At 42.5% G+C, this 19,210-nt stretch overlaps 1 protein-coding gene and 1 long non-coding RNA gene across 2 annotated transcripts in view; both read right to left on the bottom strand.

The window, feature by feature from the left end:
• The window catches only part of LOC129393643 (uncharacterized), a 74,227-nt gene that overhangs the window by 13,935 nt on the left and 41,082 nt on the right, over nucleotides 1–19,210 (bottom strand). The window lies entirely within an intron of this gene.
• LOC100983955 (peptidyl-prolyl cis-trans isomerase A-like) lies at nucleotides 17,541–18,819 on the bottom strand. Its single transcript, XM_034936767.2, has one exon. It carries the CDS (start codon nucleotides 18,817–18,819, stop codon nucleotides 18,298–18,300), a length of 522 nt encoding a protein of 173 aa, XP_034792658.1. The 3' UTR covers nucleotides 17,541–18,297.

The following is a 19,210-nucleotide window of genomic DNA, read 5'->3' as shown; positions in this document are numbered from 1 at the left end:
CTGCCTGTCTCCCTCCACTCCGTCTTCTACACTGCTGCCGTAAAGATCTTTTTCTAAACACCTGATCTTGTAACTCTCATGATTTCACATCACCTTTAAAGTCCAAAGTGCTGTCCATGGCATCTCAGATCCTTCGTGCCCTGCCTCCCTCCTCAGCCTCAATCCCGCTGCTGTCTTCCCTCCCATGCCCTTCACACACCTGATGCTTCAGCCAGAAGAATTACTTTGTTTCACCTCTCATTTCTGATCCTTCCTCCTGGAATGGCATTCTACTTCCTCTCCCACTCTCCCCACCCACACTTTTTCTTCTCTGAACCATTCCTCTTATCCTTCAAGACTGTTTAAGAATCACTTTACTAGAAAAGATTTCTGTGCCATGCCTTCCCCAACCCCCTCTCCCAGCCAACAGCCAGGTGAGCCCTGCCCCTATGTGCAGCCTCAGCACGGGGCCAGCTGAGGACAACTGTTGCTTCACTGCTGGCTCATGAAGTCAAGGACTGTCTGTGTCATTCAACTGGGTATCCCCAGCACCAGGTACACTGGCTGGTACATCATCAGGATTCAATTTAAAAAAGTGCTTGCTGAATGGAATGACTCCCTGAGCTAAGCACAGAAGGTCATAGTTATACACCATAGCCAAGAGGCTACAACCACTAGTCACCTTATCTCCCCACAGGGGGTCAGAGCTAAATAAGCCTCCGAATCAGACACAACCAATCGATTCAGCTTCTCATCCACCCCAGCTAGTCTAGTGACTGGAGTGTTTGGAGGATGCAGGAGCAACAACAGCCCTGGCCAAGTCCAAGTCACCTTACCCACTGAAGGTCAAGCCTTCTTCTCTTCCTGCCTTAGTGCAGCAGCATCTTTTTAGACCCAACTTAAAAGAGGCCCAGAAGTTTCTGCGGGGTCTCATGTATCTAGAGATTGATATAGTCTAGTCCATTTGGGTACCTTAACCCATGCAGCCCAAATAATCCAGATAATTGTCAAATCTCTACTTTGTTCTTTGCAAACACAGCATACCCTAAAGTTGATGAAAATATCAGATGGTTTTCTTTGCTAAGTGTTATTAGTTTCTTATTTTATTTGGCCAAATTTTCTTCCTGTCAATTCTAGGAAAATAGCAGTAGAGGAGTGAGGATTTGCTTCTAATGAATGTCACTAGATCATCAGAGAAAGTGCTGGGTTATGAGGGTGGGGGTAGAATCTCATTTTTATTCAGCAACGGACTTTCAGCCACCATTTAACCTCGTTGTGATTCTGCTTATCAGCCCAAAGTCCTTAATCACCACCCTCACTGAAGGTTGGAGAATGAACTAATGAAGATGCTTAAGTGCTTCCTGGAATGCTAAGGACTCAGTCAGCTAAAGAAATTCAATGTCACCATTCTGTCCCTGGTATTCCTCTCTGTGTCTGTGGTGGTGCATCTCCCAAACTATGTCTACAAACAAGAGTTAGTAAAAATCACATTCTACATAATTATCTAGTTATTTTTCAAGTACTCACATGGAACTTTTAAGCATCTTTATTAAAAAATCCTTCAATTCCTCAATTTTGTATTATTGTTTTCAGTCAAATTCCTGAAAAACATTGTCTGGGATAGGGATTCTTGTAAAAATCATTTATTGAGGAAGTGCTCACAGAAATAAAGAGAAGCAGCCAGGCTCTGTGACTTATGCCTGTAATCCCAGCACTTTGGGAGGCTGAAGCAGGAGGATTGTTTGAGGTCAGGAATTCAAGACCAGCCTGGGCAACATAGCAAGGCCCCTGTCTCTTAAGAGAGAAAGAGAGAGAGAGAGAGAAGCAAGCAGGATAGGATAGGAGAGAATCTCAAGAAATGGTGGTCTTTGTATCAGCCTGGCCTCATCCAGAGCTCTGGAGCACAAATTGGTCACCCCTTGAGGCAAGAGGCCAGACTTTTTATACCCCATGTCAGTCACTGGCCTCTGGATGGGGGAGCAGGGATGCATTGCCATTACTCCCATGGCAAGGGGGCTCCATGTTTGGTTAATGGCAATTCTCTCAAGAAAAGAGCTACCATGGGCCAGGCATGGTGGCTTATACCTGTAATCCCAGCACTTTGGGAGGCCGAGACAGGCGGATCACGAGGTCAGGAGATTGAGACCATCCTGGCTAATACAGTGAAACCCCGTCTCTACTAAAAATACAAAAAGTTAGCCAGGCGTGGTGGTGGCTTCTTATAGTCCCAGCTACTCGGGAGGCTGAGGCAGGAGAATGGCGTAAACCTGGGAGGCGGAGCTTGCAGTGAGCCGAGATCGCGCCGCTGCACCCCAGCCTGGGTGACAGAGCGAGACTCCGTCTCAAAAAAAAAGAAAAGAAAAGAAAAGAAAAGAAAAGAGCTACCATGAGCCTCTTGCAGCCATAATAGCTAGGAAGGAGTACACATGTTCTTCAAGTGCATGCATGTGGGGAGGGCCACCACAGCATCCAGTCTATTAGTGGTTTTCAAATCACTATCACCTGGAGGGGCTGTTAAAACACAGATTGCACTGGGCACAGTGACTCACAACTGCAATCCCAGAGACTCAGGAGGCTGAGGCAGGAGGATCACTTTAGCCCAGGAGTTTGAGACCAGCCTAGGCAACAGAGTGAGACCCCATCTCTAAACACACACACACACACACACACACACACACACACACACATTGCTAGATATGATACTTTGGGGACAGGATCCTTTAACTGACATGTCTAACAAGTCCACAGGTGATGCCAATATTGCTAGTCCAATGACCACCCTTTCAGAACCACTGCACTATAGAGATTGTGCAGTGTTGGGCCAAGATACCTTCTGACTTGCTATGATTTGGTCAGGTTTTACCCAGATATAGAATATAATCTTCAATCACTATCTTCAGAATGTTTGATTCTGTTGCTGGAAAGGGTCCCAATCCAGACCCCAACAGAGGGATCTTGGATCTTATGCAAGAAAGAATTCAGCCAAGTCCATAGAGTAAAGTGAAAGTGAGTTTATTAAGAAAGTAAAGGAACAGTCTGGGCGTGGTGGCTCACGCCTGTAATTCCAGCACTTTGGGAGACCGAGGCAGGTGGATCACCTGGGGTCAGGAGTTCGAAACCAGCCTGGCCAACATGGTGAAACCCTGTCTCTACTAAAAATGCAAAAATTAGCTGGGCATGGTGGTGGGCACCTGTAATCCCAGCTACTCAGGAGGCTGAGGCAGGAAAATCACTTGAACCTGGGAGGCAGAGGTTGCAGTGAGCTGAGATCACACCATTGTACTCTAGCCTGGGCAACAAGAGTGAAACTCAGTCAAGAAAGAAAGGAAAGTAAGAAAGAAGGAAGAGAGAGAGAGAGAAGAAAGAGAAAAGAAATAAAGAATTGTTGCTCCATAGATAGAGCTGCCCCAGGGGATGCTGGTTGGCTATTTTTATGGTTATTTCCTGTTAATATGCTAAAAAAGGGGTGGATTATTCATGAGTTTTCCAGAAAAGGGGTGAGCAATTCCTGCAACTGAGAGATCCTCTTCTCCCCTTTTCAGACCATATAGGGTAATTTCCTGACACTGCCATGGCATTTGTAAACTGCCATGGCGCATGGCACTGGTGGGAGTGTCTGTTAGCATGCTAATGCATTATAATTAGTGTCTAATGAGCAGTGAGGATGACCAGAAGTTGCTTTTATTGCCATCTTGGTTTTGCTGGGCTTTGGCCAGATTTTTACCGCAAGCTGTTTTATCAACAAGGTTTTTGTGAACTGTATCTTATGCTGAACTCTTATCTCATCCTGTAACTTAGAATGCCTAACCTCCTGGGATTGCAGCCCAGTAGGTCACAGCCTTATTTTATCCAGCCCCTATTCAAGATGAAGTCACTCTGGTTCAAACTTCTCTGACAATTCTATGCTTGTCACAAACACAAAGAGCAGGCATAAAACCCCTGAGTAGAGAAGGGGTAAAATGGTGAGGGTGGAGGTTACAGTTAAAAAGGCAGGGCCCTTGTCTCATCTACCAAGGCATCATCAACACCACTTCCTACCTCCTCCCCCTTCCCCCCTCCCCCTCCCCATCACAGCACTCAGATAGGAGGTACAGGAGGTGGCAAAGAGAGCATAGAGAAGTCTGCTGATAAGCAGTCCCTGCTGCACACAGATGGCCAAGCCCCCTCTGGAGTGCCAAGTACAGCTCTGAGTGGTACACCTTGTTAGGGACACAGAGCAACTGAGGCATGTTCAGGGAGGAAGGATTCAGAGATGAGGGGACTCAATGCAATAATGTTTTGTGAGGGAGACTTGGTAAACAATCCATAATGACGTAAGATACCCACAACTGGGATGGGCTATCTCTAGAGGTGGTAAATCCTTGTTACTGGAAACTTTCAAGCAAAGACTAGACAACCAGCTGATGGAATGAGGTGGGAGTGGAAGGCATCTGGATTGGAGGTTGAATCAGGCCGCTCCTAAGTTTCTTCCCAAGCCTATTAGTTGATGACTTTAATGATAATTTTAGGTGTCAGCTTGGATGGACTAAGGGATGCCCAGATAGTAAAACATTATTTCTGGGTGTGTCTGTGAGGGTGTTTCTGGAAGAGATTAGTATCTGAATCAATAGACTGAGTAAAGATTTGCCCTTAACAATGTGAGTGGACATCGTCCAACCCACTGAGGAACTGAATAGAATGAGAGCATGGAGGAAAGGCAAGTTTTCTCTTACTGAGCTGGGACATCCATATTCTCTTGCCCTGGGACATCAGAGTACCTGGTTCTGACAACAGTAGACACCTCCCCCACCCCCTACTCCCACTTTGTTCTCAGGTCTTTGGTCAAGGACTGAATTACGCCACCAGTTTTCCTGGTTCTTAACTTGGAAACAGCATATTGTGGAGTTTCTCAACCTGCATAATCACATGAGCCAATTCTCATAATAAATCTCCTCTTATATACCTGTATGTATCCCATTGGTTCTGTTTCTCTAGAGAACGCTGACTAGTACAATGACTTTATGCAAATTATTGGTGCATTTTTTTCTTCCACTCTCTAGATGTTCTTAGGATCCTGTCCTGCTTTACCTGATTCTCAAATGACAGAAAGCTTAGCACTCTAGCTCTTATCCCAGTTGGCTTGTAAGAGCCCCTCAATTCCTTCCAACTTTCTGAAAGAGCCAGAATAATTCCTGCTTCCCTGATTGGATGCTTAGCTGATCTGGGAGACTAAGGCTGTTATTTTCTCCTTTTATGGTATAAAGCCCAAGTCTTGCCCCAGTGAAATTGCTTTTGATATGTTGTAAGGTATTTTCCAAACCACCTTCAGTCACTTCTAAAATATACTGCTCACAATAGCCCTAGGAGAGCCGATGAGGATAAGCGGTCCATCATACAGAGAGGGAAACTGAGATTTTGAGATTATCAGAAGCAGCTGGCTTCCCAGCCCCTTCCTAGGCTTTCCACCTTACATTTCTTTAATGCTTATTAAATGGAGATATTTATTCATCATAAGTCCCCAGACTTATGTTCATGGTAAATCATTTAAGAATTGAGTCGCTGGGGTTGTTTTGGCCAACCTCCCGCATTCATTCATCCCAGACTCATGCTCTAGAATACAAAGGCACTGTGATTCATTTCTACTCTTCAGCTTCACTAATCAGAGAAGCCCATTGCTCTTGCCATGCACTGGCTGATATAACAGAAATTTCTAGGCTGAGGGCATTAGATTCAGACACAGCTAAAAAGAAATGTCAGGCGATCTGATTTACTATAGCTGTGGAGATGTGGGGAGGGAAAAAAAAAAGCAAAACTAGGTTGTTTGTGCTCTCTCTTACTCCTGAAGCTGTAGACACAGACAATTGCCATTTGCTTGACCAAGTCATCCGTGTGGGGATTGCTAGGCTTAAGTAGTTCCAACCAGACAAAAGGAATGTGCAGGCCCAGCCGCTGCATGGGAAACCAATTTATAATGAGCTTCCAAACTCCCATGAAATGTAACGAGATCCAGAAAATTATAATTTCCAGAACTCCTCTCAGAAGGAGTCCTGTGTGGCTGGCATTTTGGAAAGGGGGGCTCAGGCACATTGGGGTGCAGGGGAGGTTGGCTGCTAAACTGCCTTCCAAGGGGCAACTATCATAAATTGTGTTGCTTTTGTTTGCAGAGTGGGCAGGCGAATTTGGGGAAAGCTGAACTGCTAGGAGGAGAGGGTGATTATCTTCCTCTGCACTTTCCTCACACAGCACTCTGCCATTCTTCAAAATAAATGTGAAATGAATATTTAAATAATATAGGCTTAGGGGACTAAAATCTTACTTGTAATACTTTAGTTCTTTTATTTAAATAGATCTACAATAAATATGACAAAACATTCGCATTTGTCAATTCTGGTTAGTGGGGCACACAAGTGTTTGTCATATATTTGTTTTTATTTTCAACTACAACAAAATAGTCCTGCTTTGAAAGATCACTCCATTTATTATCTTGCCCAGGGTTTCCATAGGTCTTTATTTTGTAATATAACACTGCCCCCATTCTCTCCCCCACCTTCCTACCCCCCAACTGAGCACTGCTCTGAATAGGATAAAGATCAGCATATGAATGGTGGCCATGATCACGGACTGAAGATATGAACACATGGGTAATCTCGTCAGAGAGAAGCATATGAAGGTCTGGGATGATAGATGATGTCTCTGAAAGCCCATCTCTTCTCCAAAGACCACTTTAGTGTTGGCGCCACCATTCCCATTTTGCTGATGTGGAGAGTACAAGAACAACCCTTACAGGGCAGTGTTTATGTTACAACGGGCTTGGCGCTAGGCCAGGATCTGTCTCTAAGAGGGCGCTGACAACATAAATGAGCATCCTCCCTGGCACTGCCTGTAGGCACCTCTTTATGGATGTTGACTATATGATGTTCACACCCAGTCTAATATGGCCATGCTCCTGTGAGTAAACATGATCTCTTTTCACTTTGAAGGGCCTTATCCTTTCAAGCACCAAATAATCTAAGGAAGAGACAGAAAAGGGGAATTCAGATTATGGCTGATATGGTTTGGCTTTGTGTCCCCACCCAAATTTTATCTTGAATTGTAATCCCTAGGTGTTGAGGGAGAGACCTGGTGGGAGGTGATTAGATCATGGGGGCGGTTTCCCCCATGCTGTTCTCATGATGGTGAGTGAGTTCTCATGAGATCTGATGGTTTTATAAGGAGATCTTCTCTCTTTGCTTCCTACACACTCTCGCCTGCTGCCATGTAAGCCGTGCCTGCTTCCCCTTACTGCCATGATAGTAAGTCTCCTGAGGCTTCCCTGGGCATGCAGAACTGTGAGTCAGTTAAACCTCTTTTCTTTACGAATTACCTAGTCTCGGGCAGTATCTTTGTAGCAGTGTGAGAACTGACTAATACAGTGGCTTTTGGGTAGATTTGAGACGGGACTAGTTCTCAGTCTATTAGGTCTGGATGTAAAAGATTCTGGATGGGCTTGCAGTAACCCTGAGGAGGTAGAAGGTTAAAGCAGTGTTTCTCAAAGTACAATCATTGGACTTCTGGAGATTCTTTAGAATCTTCTGGAAGGTCCACTAGGATAAAACAATTTTCATAATACTACTATGTTATTTGCCTTTTTCACTGGGTTGACATTTGCTCTGATGATACAAAAGAAAGAGTGGGTGAAACTACTACTGGTGCCCTAGCACCAATCAAAATAAGAGTGCCACACTACTAATCACTGGATTTCTTGCACTTACAGAAAAAAGTCCTTAAGAATGACCTTGATGAATCAGTAATAAGTATTACTTTCATTAAATCTCAACCATTGAGTATATGTCTTTTTAACGCTAATATTCTGTGTGACAAAATGGACAGTATGCAGAGAACATTTCTGCTGTGTTCAGAAGCACTATGGTTGTCTCAAGGAAAAGCACTAGCCCAGCTGGGTATAGTGGCTCATACCTGTAATCCTAACACTCTGGGAGGCCGAGGCGAAGGGATCACTTGAGCCTAGGATTTTGAGATCAGCCTGGGTAACATGGCAAAACCCAATCTCAAAAAGAAAGAGAGAAAGAGAAAGAGAGAGGGAGGGAGAGAGATAAGGAAAGAAAGAAAGAAAAGACAGAGCTCTCTGCTGGTAATAATACTAACAAATGTTAATGTTTCTAAATTTAGTTGATCTACATGACTCAGTGAATCAGTATTTTCCCAGTGGACAGTGGATGATGTCACAAAGTCATGCATAGGTAAATGATCTGTTTAAAGTGCAAGACAGACCAATGTAACAAGGGATGAAAAGTTCATTGATCTGGTTTCAGATTCCAGGGCCACTAACCTGTAAAATACTACCACTTGTAAAGTTTTGGTATAGCGGATCACAAAGAGGGCCACAATTAAATGAAAGGCTAATAAAATACTCTTCCCTTTTCCAACTACATGTCTATATGATAATGGATTTTCTTTATATACTTAAACCAAAACAACATATTGCAACAGCTTGAATACAGGAGCAATTATGAGAATCCAATTATCTTCTATTCAGCCAGACACTAAAGAAATTCGTAAAAATGTAAAATAATGCCCATTTCTCATAAAATTGTTTTGAAAAGATACTTATTTTTTGTAGTAATTATATTATTTTGTTAATATGCATTGGGCTCATCATTTTAAATTAGTTATTAATATTTTTAAGAATCTCACAGTTTTAATTTTAATACAGTAAGTATATATACATAAAACATTCATAAACAAAAGTTCTTCAGAGTTTTCAATAATTTTCAAGAGTGTTACAAACCAAAAATTTGAGAACTACTGAAGTAGAGCATCATGTGAAGATTAAATTAACAAATATTATATATAAAGTGTGTGGCTTATAAAAAGTGCCTAGTTATAATATGAATAGCCAATATATATTTACTATGTTCAAGCACTATTATAAGTGTTCATTTAACCCTCACAATACCTCTGCGAGATAAGTACAGTTATCTTTTTAAAGATGAGAAAAATGAGGCACAGAGAGGTTAAGTAACCTGTCCAAAGTTAAACAGCTAGTAAATGGTAGAATTAGGATTTGAACCCAAATAGTTTGGCTCCAGATCTGGGTTCCAAATACTTATATTATATTGTCAGTACCTGTTGATGTTGATGTTAGTCATTGTTGGTAATGGTTGTAAGCTAGATTCTGTAGTTTCACATGCTGTATTTATTTTCCTCTTATTATTTTAGGCCTCTTTATAAGGTGTTATTTAATATTCAAAATTAGGCTCAAATCTGCCATGGGATATTAAGGGACTGGAATAAGAGATGGTATTAGTGGAGAAAGCAGTACCACCTCCTATTTTCATGATAGAAACAGAAATTCACAAAGAGCTCAAAAGAATCAGGGCTAAAAAGTCCGGCTGTCCTTCCTCATGCAGAGATTTCACCTCTACAGTCAACTTTAGGGGATTCATGCTACATTTGTCAAGTAAGTTGGCACTTTCCCTATATGCAGACCCCAGCCCTCAAGAAAATGACAATCTAATTGAAGGGAATAAAACAAACATATGAAATAACAGCTAGAACAGATGATAGTAGCTAATTAAGTTCTAAATTAATATGAAACCAGATTGAACTTAAAAAAAATCTCTTAGATGATTCAGAAAATACTTTGGAGCCTACAGTGCCTCTGGGTCAGAATTAAGAACAGTAATTATTATTGTACTCCTGATGTCACAGAATTCTGAGTTCAATTCTTTCACATCTCAATTTGGCAAACTTTTTTTCTACGACTGGTAATCCTGGATTTGGTTCTCAGTTCTCCCCTACGCCCACATAGAGTGCTTTTTCCAGAATGAGCTTTGCTTAGTTGCCATCAGCTACCATCCCTGCACTAAGGGATGCTTTTTCTGTGCATCACTGGGATGCTGTTGAGGACCTTTGTTATAACCCACGGAGTTTTGTTTTTTGTTGTTTTTTTTTGAGACGGAGTCTCGCTACGTCGCCCAGGCTGGAGTGCAGTGGCGCGATCTTGGCTCATTGCAAGCTCCGCCTCCCGGGTTCACACCATTCTCCTGCCTCAGCCTCCGGAGTAGCTGGGACTACAGGTGCCCGCCACCACCTCCAGCTAATTTTTTGTATTTTTAGTAGAGACCGGGTTTCACCGTGTGAGCCAGGATGGTCTCAATCTCCTGACATTGTGATCCACCCACCTCGGCCTCCCAAAGTGCTGGGATTACAGGCGTGAGCCACCGCGCCCGGCCACCCACGGAGCTCTTTTCATGGCTGATGCCTGTCAAGTACTGGTACCAACAGTGATTAGACTTCTAGGAGCTACTGGTCTGTTTTACTTTCATGCACATCATGAAAGTTGTACGTAACCACGTTTCTTTTCCTGTTTTGATATATAGATGTTTAGAGCCAAGTTTGGGGCTAACCTGTTGCAGGCTCCCTTTTTGGTATGTATTTCTATTTTGATCTTACTCTCAAGCTCATTTTTAAGTTATGTTCTTTTGTTCCTAATTGTAATTTTGCTGGCTTATATTTTACTTATCCTTAAAACCCAGTTTAAATTCTTGCAGGAATAAGGTGGGTTATAGATAACCGTTCTGTTCTGTTTCCAATATGGCCTTGTGCAAGGCCTTCAAATCTCTGGGCCTCTTAAATGCTCACCTCTAGAGTGCCTTTCAGCTCGAACATTTTACGATTCTTAGTAGTGGATATATCAGAATTATGGTTAACAGAATCTTTTAGGGCAATGTTAACCGAATTGTGCACTAAACATGTACAATATTTGCTGTGATCCGTCTTAGATGTTACCAATCAACCGGTATTTGGAAATAGATGCAAACAGTGGAGGGTGGAAATACCACTTTCACAATACTTCCCTCTGGTCTTTATCTGTGGCGAAGACATTTTTGCAATGCCTTGTTGAGCACCTACTTTGTGCAAGGCAGAATGCCAGGAGCAGAAACAGCGAATACAATATGCAAGATCTGGTCCCTGCACTTGAGAAGCTTAGCAAAGAAGGGAAACAAACTCTTAGGAAGAGTGTACAAGGGAAGGAGAAGTGAGAAAGGGCAGAAATGCTAAATCAGGGCTGAAATTAAAGGGCCAAACTCCTTAGCTACTCATAAGTAAAGCACAGTCAGCCTCGACCAGAGAAGAGGTGCTGAGGGCCAGGGAGTCCCTCGGCTGGCCGCGCTGTGGCAGCAGCAGCAGATGAGACCTAAGACCCTAGGGGAAGGAGACTGCTCGCCCTGCTGCTGGTGCCAGAGCTCTGCTCATGTTCATCCATAATAATAAGCGCTTCACACGTGAGTTCACTTGTCTTTCCAGGCTCTGCCAAGTTTAGGTGCCAGATGGCACTTGCCTCCCACATCTGATTTACTGTAGGGCAGACCAGCTGTGCCTCAGCCCAGGGCAGGCCCACATCTGGCAGCCAGTTGGTAAAATTCTCTCCATATGATGCTTGTGCCCTCATATCATATTCCCCAGAGCAATTCTCTTTCTGTCAACTTTATGTTTGTCTCTTCCCTGCTTATTCCTACGACTATTGTTGAATACCTCTTGGCAATGGATCTGCTTAAGCACCTTTATGTCAGAGAAAAGACTCTCACTGTGAAATGTAAATAATGCTACTACTATATTCTGTAGTAAAAATACTCACGGGTAAAGTAATGTGACAGACACGGATGGCTGCATACCCAAAAATTACTCCTTCCTTTTTCCTGTGTTGGTAAGGCTGACTATTCAGGGAGGCAACTCGCTCCTGCGAGGACCTCAATCCCCCAACCCCAAAGGATGTCAAGGGATTGCTCCAATGTGACTCCATTTCCCTTTTTAGTAATTGGTTTGGAGATTAGAGGGTGACAGGACTGGCCAATGATACATAAGTGAAAGTCTGGTACGGGGATTTTAGAAATAATTTTGCCCTCTACAAAGAGAGAAAGACATCATCCAAAACAAATAAAAACATACATGCACACAAAGACTTGTCCCTGAGTGTTCAGGGCAGCTTTACTCATACCAGCCCGTATTAGTCCATTTTCGTACTGTGTCCGAAATTGGCGGGTTTTTGGTCTCACTGACTTCAAGAATGAAGCCACGGACCCTCGCGATGAGTATTACAGTTCTTAAAGATAGTGTGTCCGGAGTTTGTTCCTTCTAATGTTCGGACGTGTTGAGTTTCTTCCTTCTGGTAGGTTCATGATCTCGCTGGCTTCAGGACTGAAGCTGCAGACCTTCCCGGCGAATGCTACAGCTCTTACAGCGGCACATCCGCAGCTGTTTATTTTTCCTGGAGAGTTCATGGTCTTGCTAGTCTCAGGAGTGAAGCTGCAGACTTTCCCCTTGAGTGTTACAGCTCAAAAAGACAGTGCGCACCCAAATAGTGAGCAGCATCAAGATTTACTGCAAAGAGCTAAAGAGCAAAGTCTCCACTGTGGAAGAAGACCCAAGCCAGTTGCCGGGGCTGGCTCTGCAGCCTGCTTTTATTCCCTTATCTGGCCCCACCCACATGCTGCTGATTGGTCCATTTTACAGAGAGCTGATTGATCTGTTTTGACAGGGTGCTGATTGGTGCCTTTACAAAACTTGAGCTAGACACAGAGTGCTGTTTGGTGTATTTACAATCTTTTAGCTAGACATAAAGGTTCTCCAAGTCCACACCCAACTCAGGAGCCCAGCTGGCTTCCCCTGGTGGATCCTGCACCAGGGCTGTGGGTGGAGCTGCCTGCCACTCCCGCACCTCCCGCCTGCACTCCTCAGCTCTTGGGCAGTCCATGGGACCGGGTGACGTGGAGCAGGGGGTGGCGCCCATCAGGGAGGCTCGGGCTGCGTGGGAGCCCACTGCGGGGGTGCTCGGGCATGGCAGGCTGCAGGTCCTGAACCCTGCCCCATAGGGAGGCAGCTGAGGCCCCACAAGAATTCGAGCCTGGTGTGGTCCTGCCGGCAGTGCTGGGGGACCCGGCACCCCCTCTGCAGCTGCTGGCCCGGGTGCTAAGCCCTCCACTGCCCGGGGCCAGCAGCACCGGCCAGCCACTCCGAGTGAGGGGCCGCAGAGCCCAGGCCCACCCGGAACTCGAGTGCCGCATGCAGCCCGGGTTCCCGCCAGCACCTCTTCCTCCACACCTCCCAGCAAGCAGAGGGAGCCGGCTCCAGCCTCAGCCAGCCCAGAGAGGGGCTCCCACAGTGCAGCGGTGGGCTGAAGGGCTCCTCAAGCGTGGCCAGAGCGGACGCCGAGGCCGAGGAGGTGCTGAGAGTGAGCAAGGGCTGCCAGCACGTTTTCACCTCTCACTACTGCTATAAAAAAATACCTGAGACTGAGTAATTTGTAAAGAAAAACAGTTTTAATGGACTCACAGTTCCACATGGCTGGGGAGGCCTCACAATCATGATGGAAGGCAAAGGAGGAGCAAAGGCACATCTTACATGATGGCAGGCAAGCGTGTGTGTGCAGGGGAGCTGCCCTTTATAAAACCATCAGATCTCCTGAGACTTATTCACTATCACGAGAACAACATGGGAAAACCTGCCCTGGTGATTCAATTACCTCCCACTGGGTCCCTCCCATGACAGTGGGGTTTATGGGAGCTACAGTTCAAGATGAGATTTGTGTGGGGTCAGAGCTAAACCATATCACAGCCCTAAACTGCAAACAACTCAAATGTCTGCCTGCAGGTGAATGGATGACAAATGGTGGTATAGTCAAACAACAGACTACTACTCAGCAAGAAAAGGAGTGAACTACTGATACATGCAACCACATAGATGAGTCTTAGAATTAGTATGCAGCACCTGAGTCCATACTTTGTGTCTAATTTCTATGAAAACCTAGAAAAGATCAATTTAATCTATAGTGATAGGAAGCAGATCACTAGTCACTGGGGGATGGTGGGGAGATTGACCGGAAAAGGGCTCAAAAGGACTTCTTGGGGTGATGAAAGTCTTCTGTATCTTGATTGTAGTGAAGATTATACAGATGTATACATTTGTCAAAACTTATCTGGCCATATACTCAAAATAGGTGAACTTTGTTACATGAAATTCTATTGCAATAAATTTGAAATGGAAAGAAAGAAGTAAGAAGAAAGCTTGTACCTTCTTCCTCCATGAATATTGTTGTACAGAGATGCATGCTTGGAGCTGAGACAACCATCCTGCAGCTACAAGATGATAAACCTGCAATTCCCAAACCATGCACTGAGGCACCCTGGAATGCTACAGTGAACTCCAGAGGCATCACAATGTAAATTTGCAGGGGAAAATTTTAAAAACAGTGATAACATATCAAGCATCATGAAAACTGCTAGATCCAGACAGTTCATACTTTCAATATTAGATTGCACTAAATTCCTTTTGATAGCATATCTTTGTGAAATGCGGTTTTCAGCAGTTGTAATTTTTTTAAAGTACTGTGCAAAAATGAAAATGCAATGGGAGTTGAGGATAGCAGTAAAGTTCAAGAAGTTGTATAGTGCCCATCAGAATTATGGATCCCATTAGTAAATAATTACAGTTATTTACCAATGAAATGAAAATACTTTGTCTTTCAATTTGCGTGTATTATTTTTTTCAAATGGCTACTAAATTATTAGGTCATGAATATCTACTAAATTGTTTGGACCTATTAATAATTACCCAATAAACATAAATTTTAGGTATTTATTTTGGCCTAGTGGCACCATTAAAAAAAAATCACTGAGACACTAAGGGTACTACAGACCAGAAAGTTTGGGACCCTTTGTAATAAACCTGAGTAAAAAGCCAACATGCTTAAGGAGTATAAATATACAGTTAGATAGAAAAAATAAGTTCTAATCTTTGATAGCAGAGTGGGCAACTGTAGTTAACAACAATGTATTCTATTTAAAAATAGCTAGAAGAGAGGACTTGAAATGTTCCCAACGTATAGAAATGAGAAATAGTGGAGGTGATGGAGACCCCAAATACCCGACTTGATCATTACACAGTCTATGCATGTGACAAAATATCACATATACTCCATAAATATGTACAAATATGTGTATCAATAAAAATGTTTGTTTAAGCCAATATGCTAAGAATGGCTGAGCAGATAAAAAGAGCTGGGGTCTTTAGTAATATCACTGCCTTGCCACACACGCATACAATGAAACACCTACCTCCAGACTTTTATGTAAGATACATAAATGTCAATACAATAAATGTCTTTATGGCCTAAGCCACTATGATAAGACTAAAAAATCAAATAAATAATAAGAATCATCTACATACCCCACATCCTGACTTTCCTCCTTGAAAGTAAGGCATGTATCCTTTGAGTGCCTTCTCTATGCATTTGTATGCAAATAGTTATCTCTAAGTGTGTTTATAACATAAATGTAACAGTTTTATAACTTGATTTTTTCACTTATGCCTTAAAGAGTTTTTGAAACTGCTGCTTATATCGCACTGTGTGAATGTACCATTCCATTATAGATGCGTATTCAGAGGATATCCAATTTTTAAGATAAGCATCATTGTGGTGAATACCCTTGTAAATGTTTCTGATGCAACATGCCAGTATTTCTGCAGCTATAGAGATGCCTTGGAGTGATAATTCAAAGAATGTACAAATTTTGAATTTTGGAAGATACCGATGGGCTGAACCAATTCAGTAGCGAGTAAGAGTACCAATTTCCCCATGCCCTTGTTAAAGCGGTCATGGTGGATGCCTCCTTATCCACGTGATAAGGATAAGCCCATTTCCCTTTCCAGAGATGGGTTTAGGGAGGGAAATGTGACCCAATTCTGGGCTAATGAACCATGAAGGAAAATGTGCCTGGGGAAACTTCTAGAAAGGTTTCCTTACTCCTAAAAGAGTCACAAGAGAAAAGATCCCCTCTTCTTGTGAAACTTTTCAGGACTGGATGTGGTATCTGGAACAGGCTTAACCCTTTTGCCACTCTTAAGAGTTACGGCCTTAGGATGAAGTTTGGCAGAGCAATAAAGAAAGGTCATTATAAGTCACTGAAGGTACCACACCAGGAAGTGGCCATATCTGTAGACATTTGGTTATGTCAAATAACAAATTCACTAACTCTTCAAGGCAGTTTAAATCATGTGTTTATGCTACCTACAACCAAAAAGCTTACTGATATATATGTGATATTATTGAATGGTTTCTATCATTTAAAATTTGTGTTCAATCTTAGTGTGGATAAAAATTGATGTCACATTCTTATTTTAATTTGCATTTCCCTTTTATTAATAATGTTGAGTGTTTTTCACATATATATTGACTTTTGTATTTCTTCTACTGTGAATTGCTTATTCACGTCCCTTGTTCATTTTTTTTGATTGTCTGTTGATTTATGAGAGTTCTTTAAGTATAATATACATTAATCCTTTGTGTATTTTATATCTTGCAAATACTACCTCCCACAGAGAATTTTTGTGTCTTGGATTTTGTTTTGTTTTGTTTTGTTTTGTGTAGTCAAATCTACCCATTTTTTCTTTTCTGTTTTTTTTAATCTGTGTCTTACATAAGAAGGCTTTCTCCATTTCAGTATAATTTTTCTTAAATCTCCTATTTTTCCAATATTTTAAAGTTTAGGTTTTATGATTAGCTTTTTAATACCTCACCCATTTATTTTTGTGTTGGCACAAGGTTAAATTCCAACTTTATTTTTCAAAATGAATAGGTACTTTTCCCAACATTGTTCTGAACATCACCTCCCACTACCTGAAATGCCATTTTCATCAAAAACTAAAGTGCCATAAATTGATTTGTGTTTCTGGATCCTCTATTCTGTATTACTAATCTGTCACTTTTTGCACAAGTTTAATTCTTAAACTTGAGGACCATATTTTGATATCTGGTAGGGCAAGCCTCTCCTCCACTATTATCAAAATGTTTCCCAGTTATTCTTATGCTTTTTCTCCCCCAGATTAATTTTAGTATATGTTTACCAAATTCTGGGGGTTTTATTTGGATGGCAGTGACTCCAAAGACTGCCTTGGGGAGCACTGTCATCTTTACAATGTTGAGTAATTCCATTTTGGCTGTGTCTCTGTTTTCAGGGTTCAATTCTTGGTTTTTATAATAATGTTGTCGTCATCATTTTATAGTTTTTTTCATTATTGCTCTTGCCCATTTCTTGTTAGGGTTATCATATCAGTATTCTTGGTGTTTTGTGCATTTTATTGTTGTGAATATGATTTGAATCTTTTATCCCTCTTGTTTTCTTAGTTATTTATAGTATATAGAGAAGCTATTAATTTGTGGAGATTAATTTTGTGCCTAGCCATCTTACTGACCTATCTTATAGGATCCAACTATTTGTCAGTTGATTTGCTTGCACTTCCTAGCCAGGTTATATAAAATATTGTTCTTGATTTGGTTTAATGCATTTGACCTTGACATTGTTTCATCTGATACCAAAATGACCATACTTGCTCTTTTTGTCAAACTTTTCCTGGGAAATATTTTCCCATCTCTTTATTTCCAACCTTAATGTGTGTGCATGTGGTATGTGTGGGTTGTTTATTTGATTTAGATCTGTTTTTTAGGCCAGGCATGGTGGCTTACACCTGTAATCCCAGAACTTTGGGAGTCCGAGGTGGGTGAATCACCTGAGATCAGGAGTTTGAGACCAGCCTGGCCAACATGGCTAAACCCCATCTCTACTAAAAATACAGAAATTAGCCAGGCATGGTGGCACATGCCTGTAGTCCCAGCTACTCAGGAGCCTGAGGCAGGAGAATCGCTTGAACCCAGGAGGCAGAGGTGCAGAGGTTGCAGTGATCTGAGATTATGCCACTGCACTCCAGCCTGGGTGGAGTGAGACTCTGTCTCAAAAAAAAAAAAAAAAAAATCTGTTTTTTTTGTTGTTGTTGTTATTTACTTTTTATTTCATAACCATAAACTTAACTCTGCAATCCAGCTAGACGTGGAAAGGAATAAGGAAAACATGGAACCCAAAGGGAACTGCAGCGAGAGCACAAAGATTCTAGGATACTACAAGCAAATGCGGTGGAGGGGTGCTCTCCTGAGCTACAGAAGGAATGGCGTGGTGGTTAAGAAAAAACACAAGTTGGCCAGGCATGGTGGCTCATTCCTTTAATCCCAGCACTTTGGGTGGCCGAGGTGGGTGGATCGCCTGAGGTTAGGAGTTTGAGACCAGCCTGGCCAAAATGGTGAAACCGCATCTCTACTAAAATTACAAAATTAGCCAGGCGTGGTGGCGTGTGCCTATAATCCCAGCTATTCGGGAGGCTGAGGCAGGAGAATCACTTGAACCCGGGGGCAGACCTTGCAGTGAGTGGAGATGACACCATTGTACGCTAGCCTGGGAAACAAGAGTGAAACTCCATCTTAAAAAGAAAAAACACAAGTCAAATTCATTAGAGTTGTCCACAGTCAACAATGGTGATCTTGCTGGTCTTGCCATTCCTAGATCCAAAGCGCTCCATGGCCTCCACAATATTGATGCCTTCTTTCACCTTGCCAAAGACCACATGTGTGCCATCCAACCACTCAGTCTTGGCAGTGCAGATGAAAAACTGGGAACCATTTGTGTTGGGTCCAGCATTTGCCATGGACAAGTAATTGGTTTGGGGATGTGAGGGTTCAGGACCTGTATGCTTCAGGATGAAGTTCTCGTCATCAAATTTCTCTCCATAGATGGACTTGCCACCAGTGCCATTATGGTGTGTGAAGTCACTGCCCTGACACATAAACCACACAAACCCTGGAATAATTCTGTAAAAGCAGAAACCCTTGTAACCAAATCCTTTCTCTCCAGTGCTCAGAGCATGAAAGTTTTCTGCTGTCTTTGGAAACTTGTCTGCATACAGCTCAAAGGAGACGTGACACAAGGGCTCATTATTGACAGCCATGTTGAAGAACACGGTGGGGTTGACCATGGCTGATAGTATGGGGTTCCTGGCAGCATCTGCAAAGCCAAGATCTGTTTATTAAAAAGGATTGTTGAATATCAAATCTTAGAACATCTATCCATTCATTCATTCAACAAATATTAATTGAAGGACTCAGCAGTGAACAAACAATTACAATCCCTGCCTTCATAATGCTCACACTCCAGCATTTGACATACTCACACACTTACTATGATCCCTGTTGTGTCTGGATTTATTCCTGACAGCTTGTTTTATGCTTTCTCTTTCCATGTGTTTTGTTATTTATTTTTTCCCCTTATTTGCCTTTTTTATTGGATTGGGATTTTCCCCCTTTATTGGTTTGGAAATTACACATCCTATTTCTATTTTTTTAGTAGTTGTCGTTTTGACAAATTTT

Source organism: Pan paniscus, chromosome 14 (genome assembly GCF_029289425.2).
Source record: "Pan paniscus chromosome 14, NHGRI_mPanPan1-v2.0_pri, whole genome shotgun sequence".
In the NCBI taxonomy this organism is placed as follows: domain Eukaryota; kingdom Metazoa; phylum Chordata; class Mammalia; order Primates; family Hominidae; genus Pan; species Pan paniscus.
Note: the sequence above shows the minus strand (reverse complement) of the source record. Positions and strands in the feature narration are given on the sequence as shown.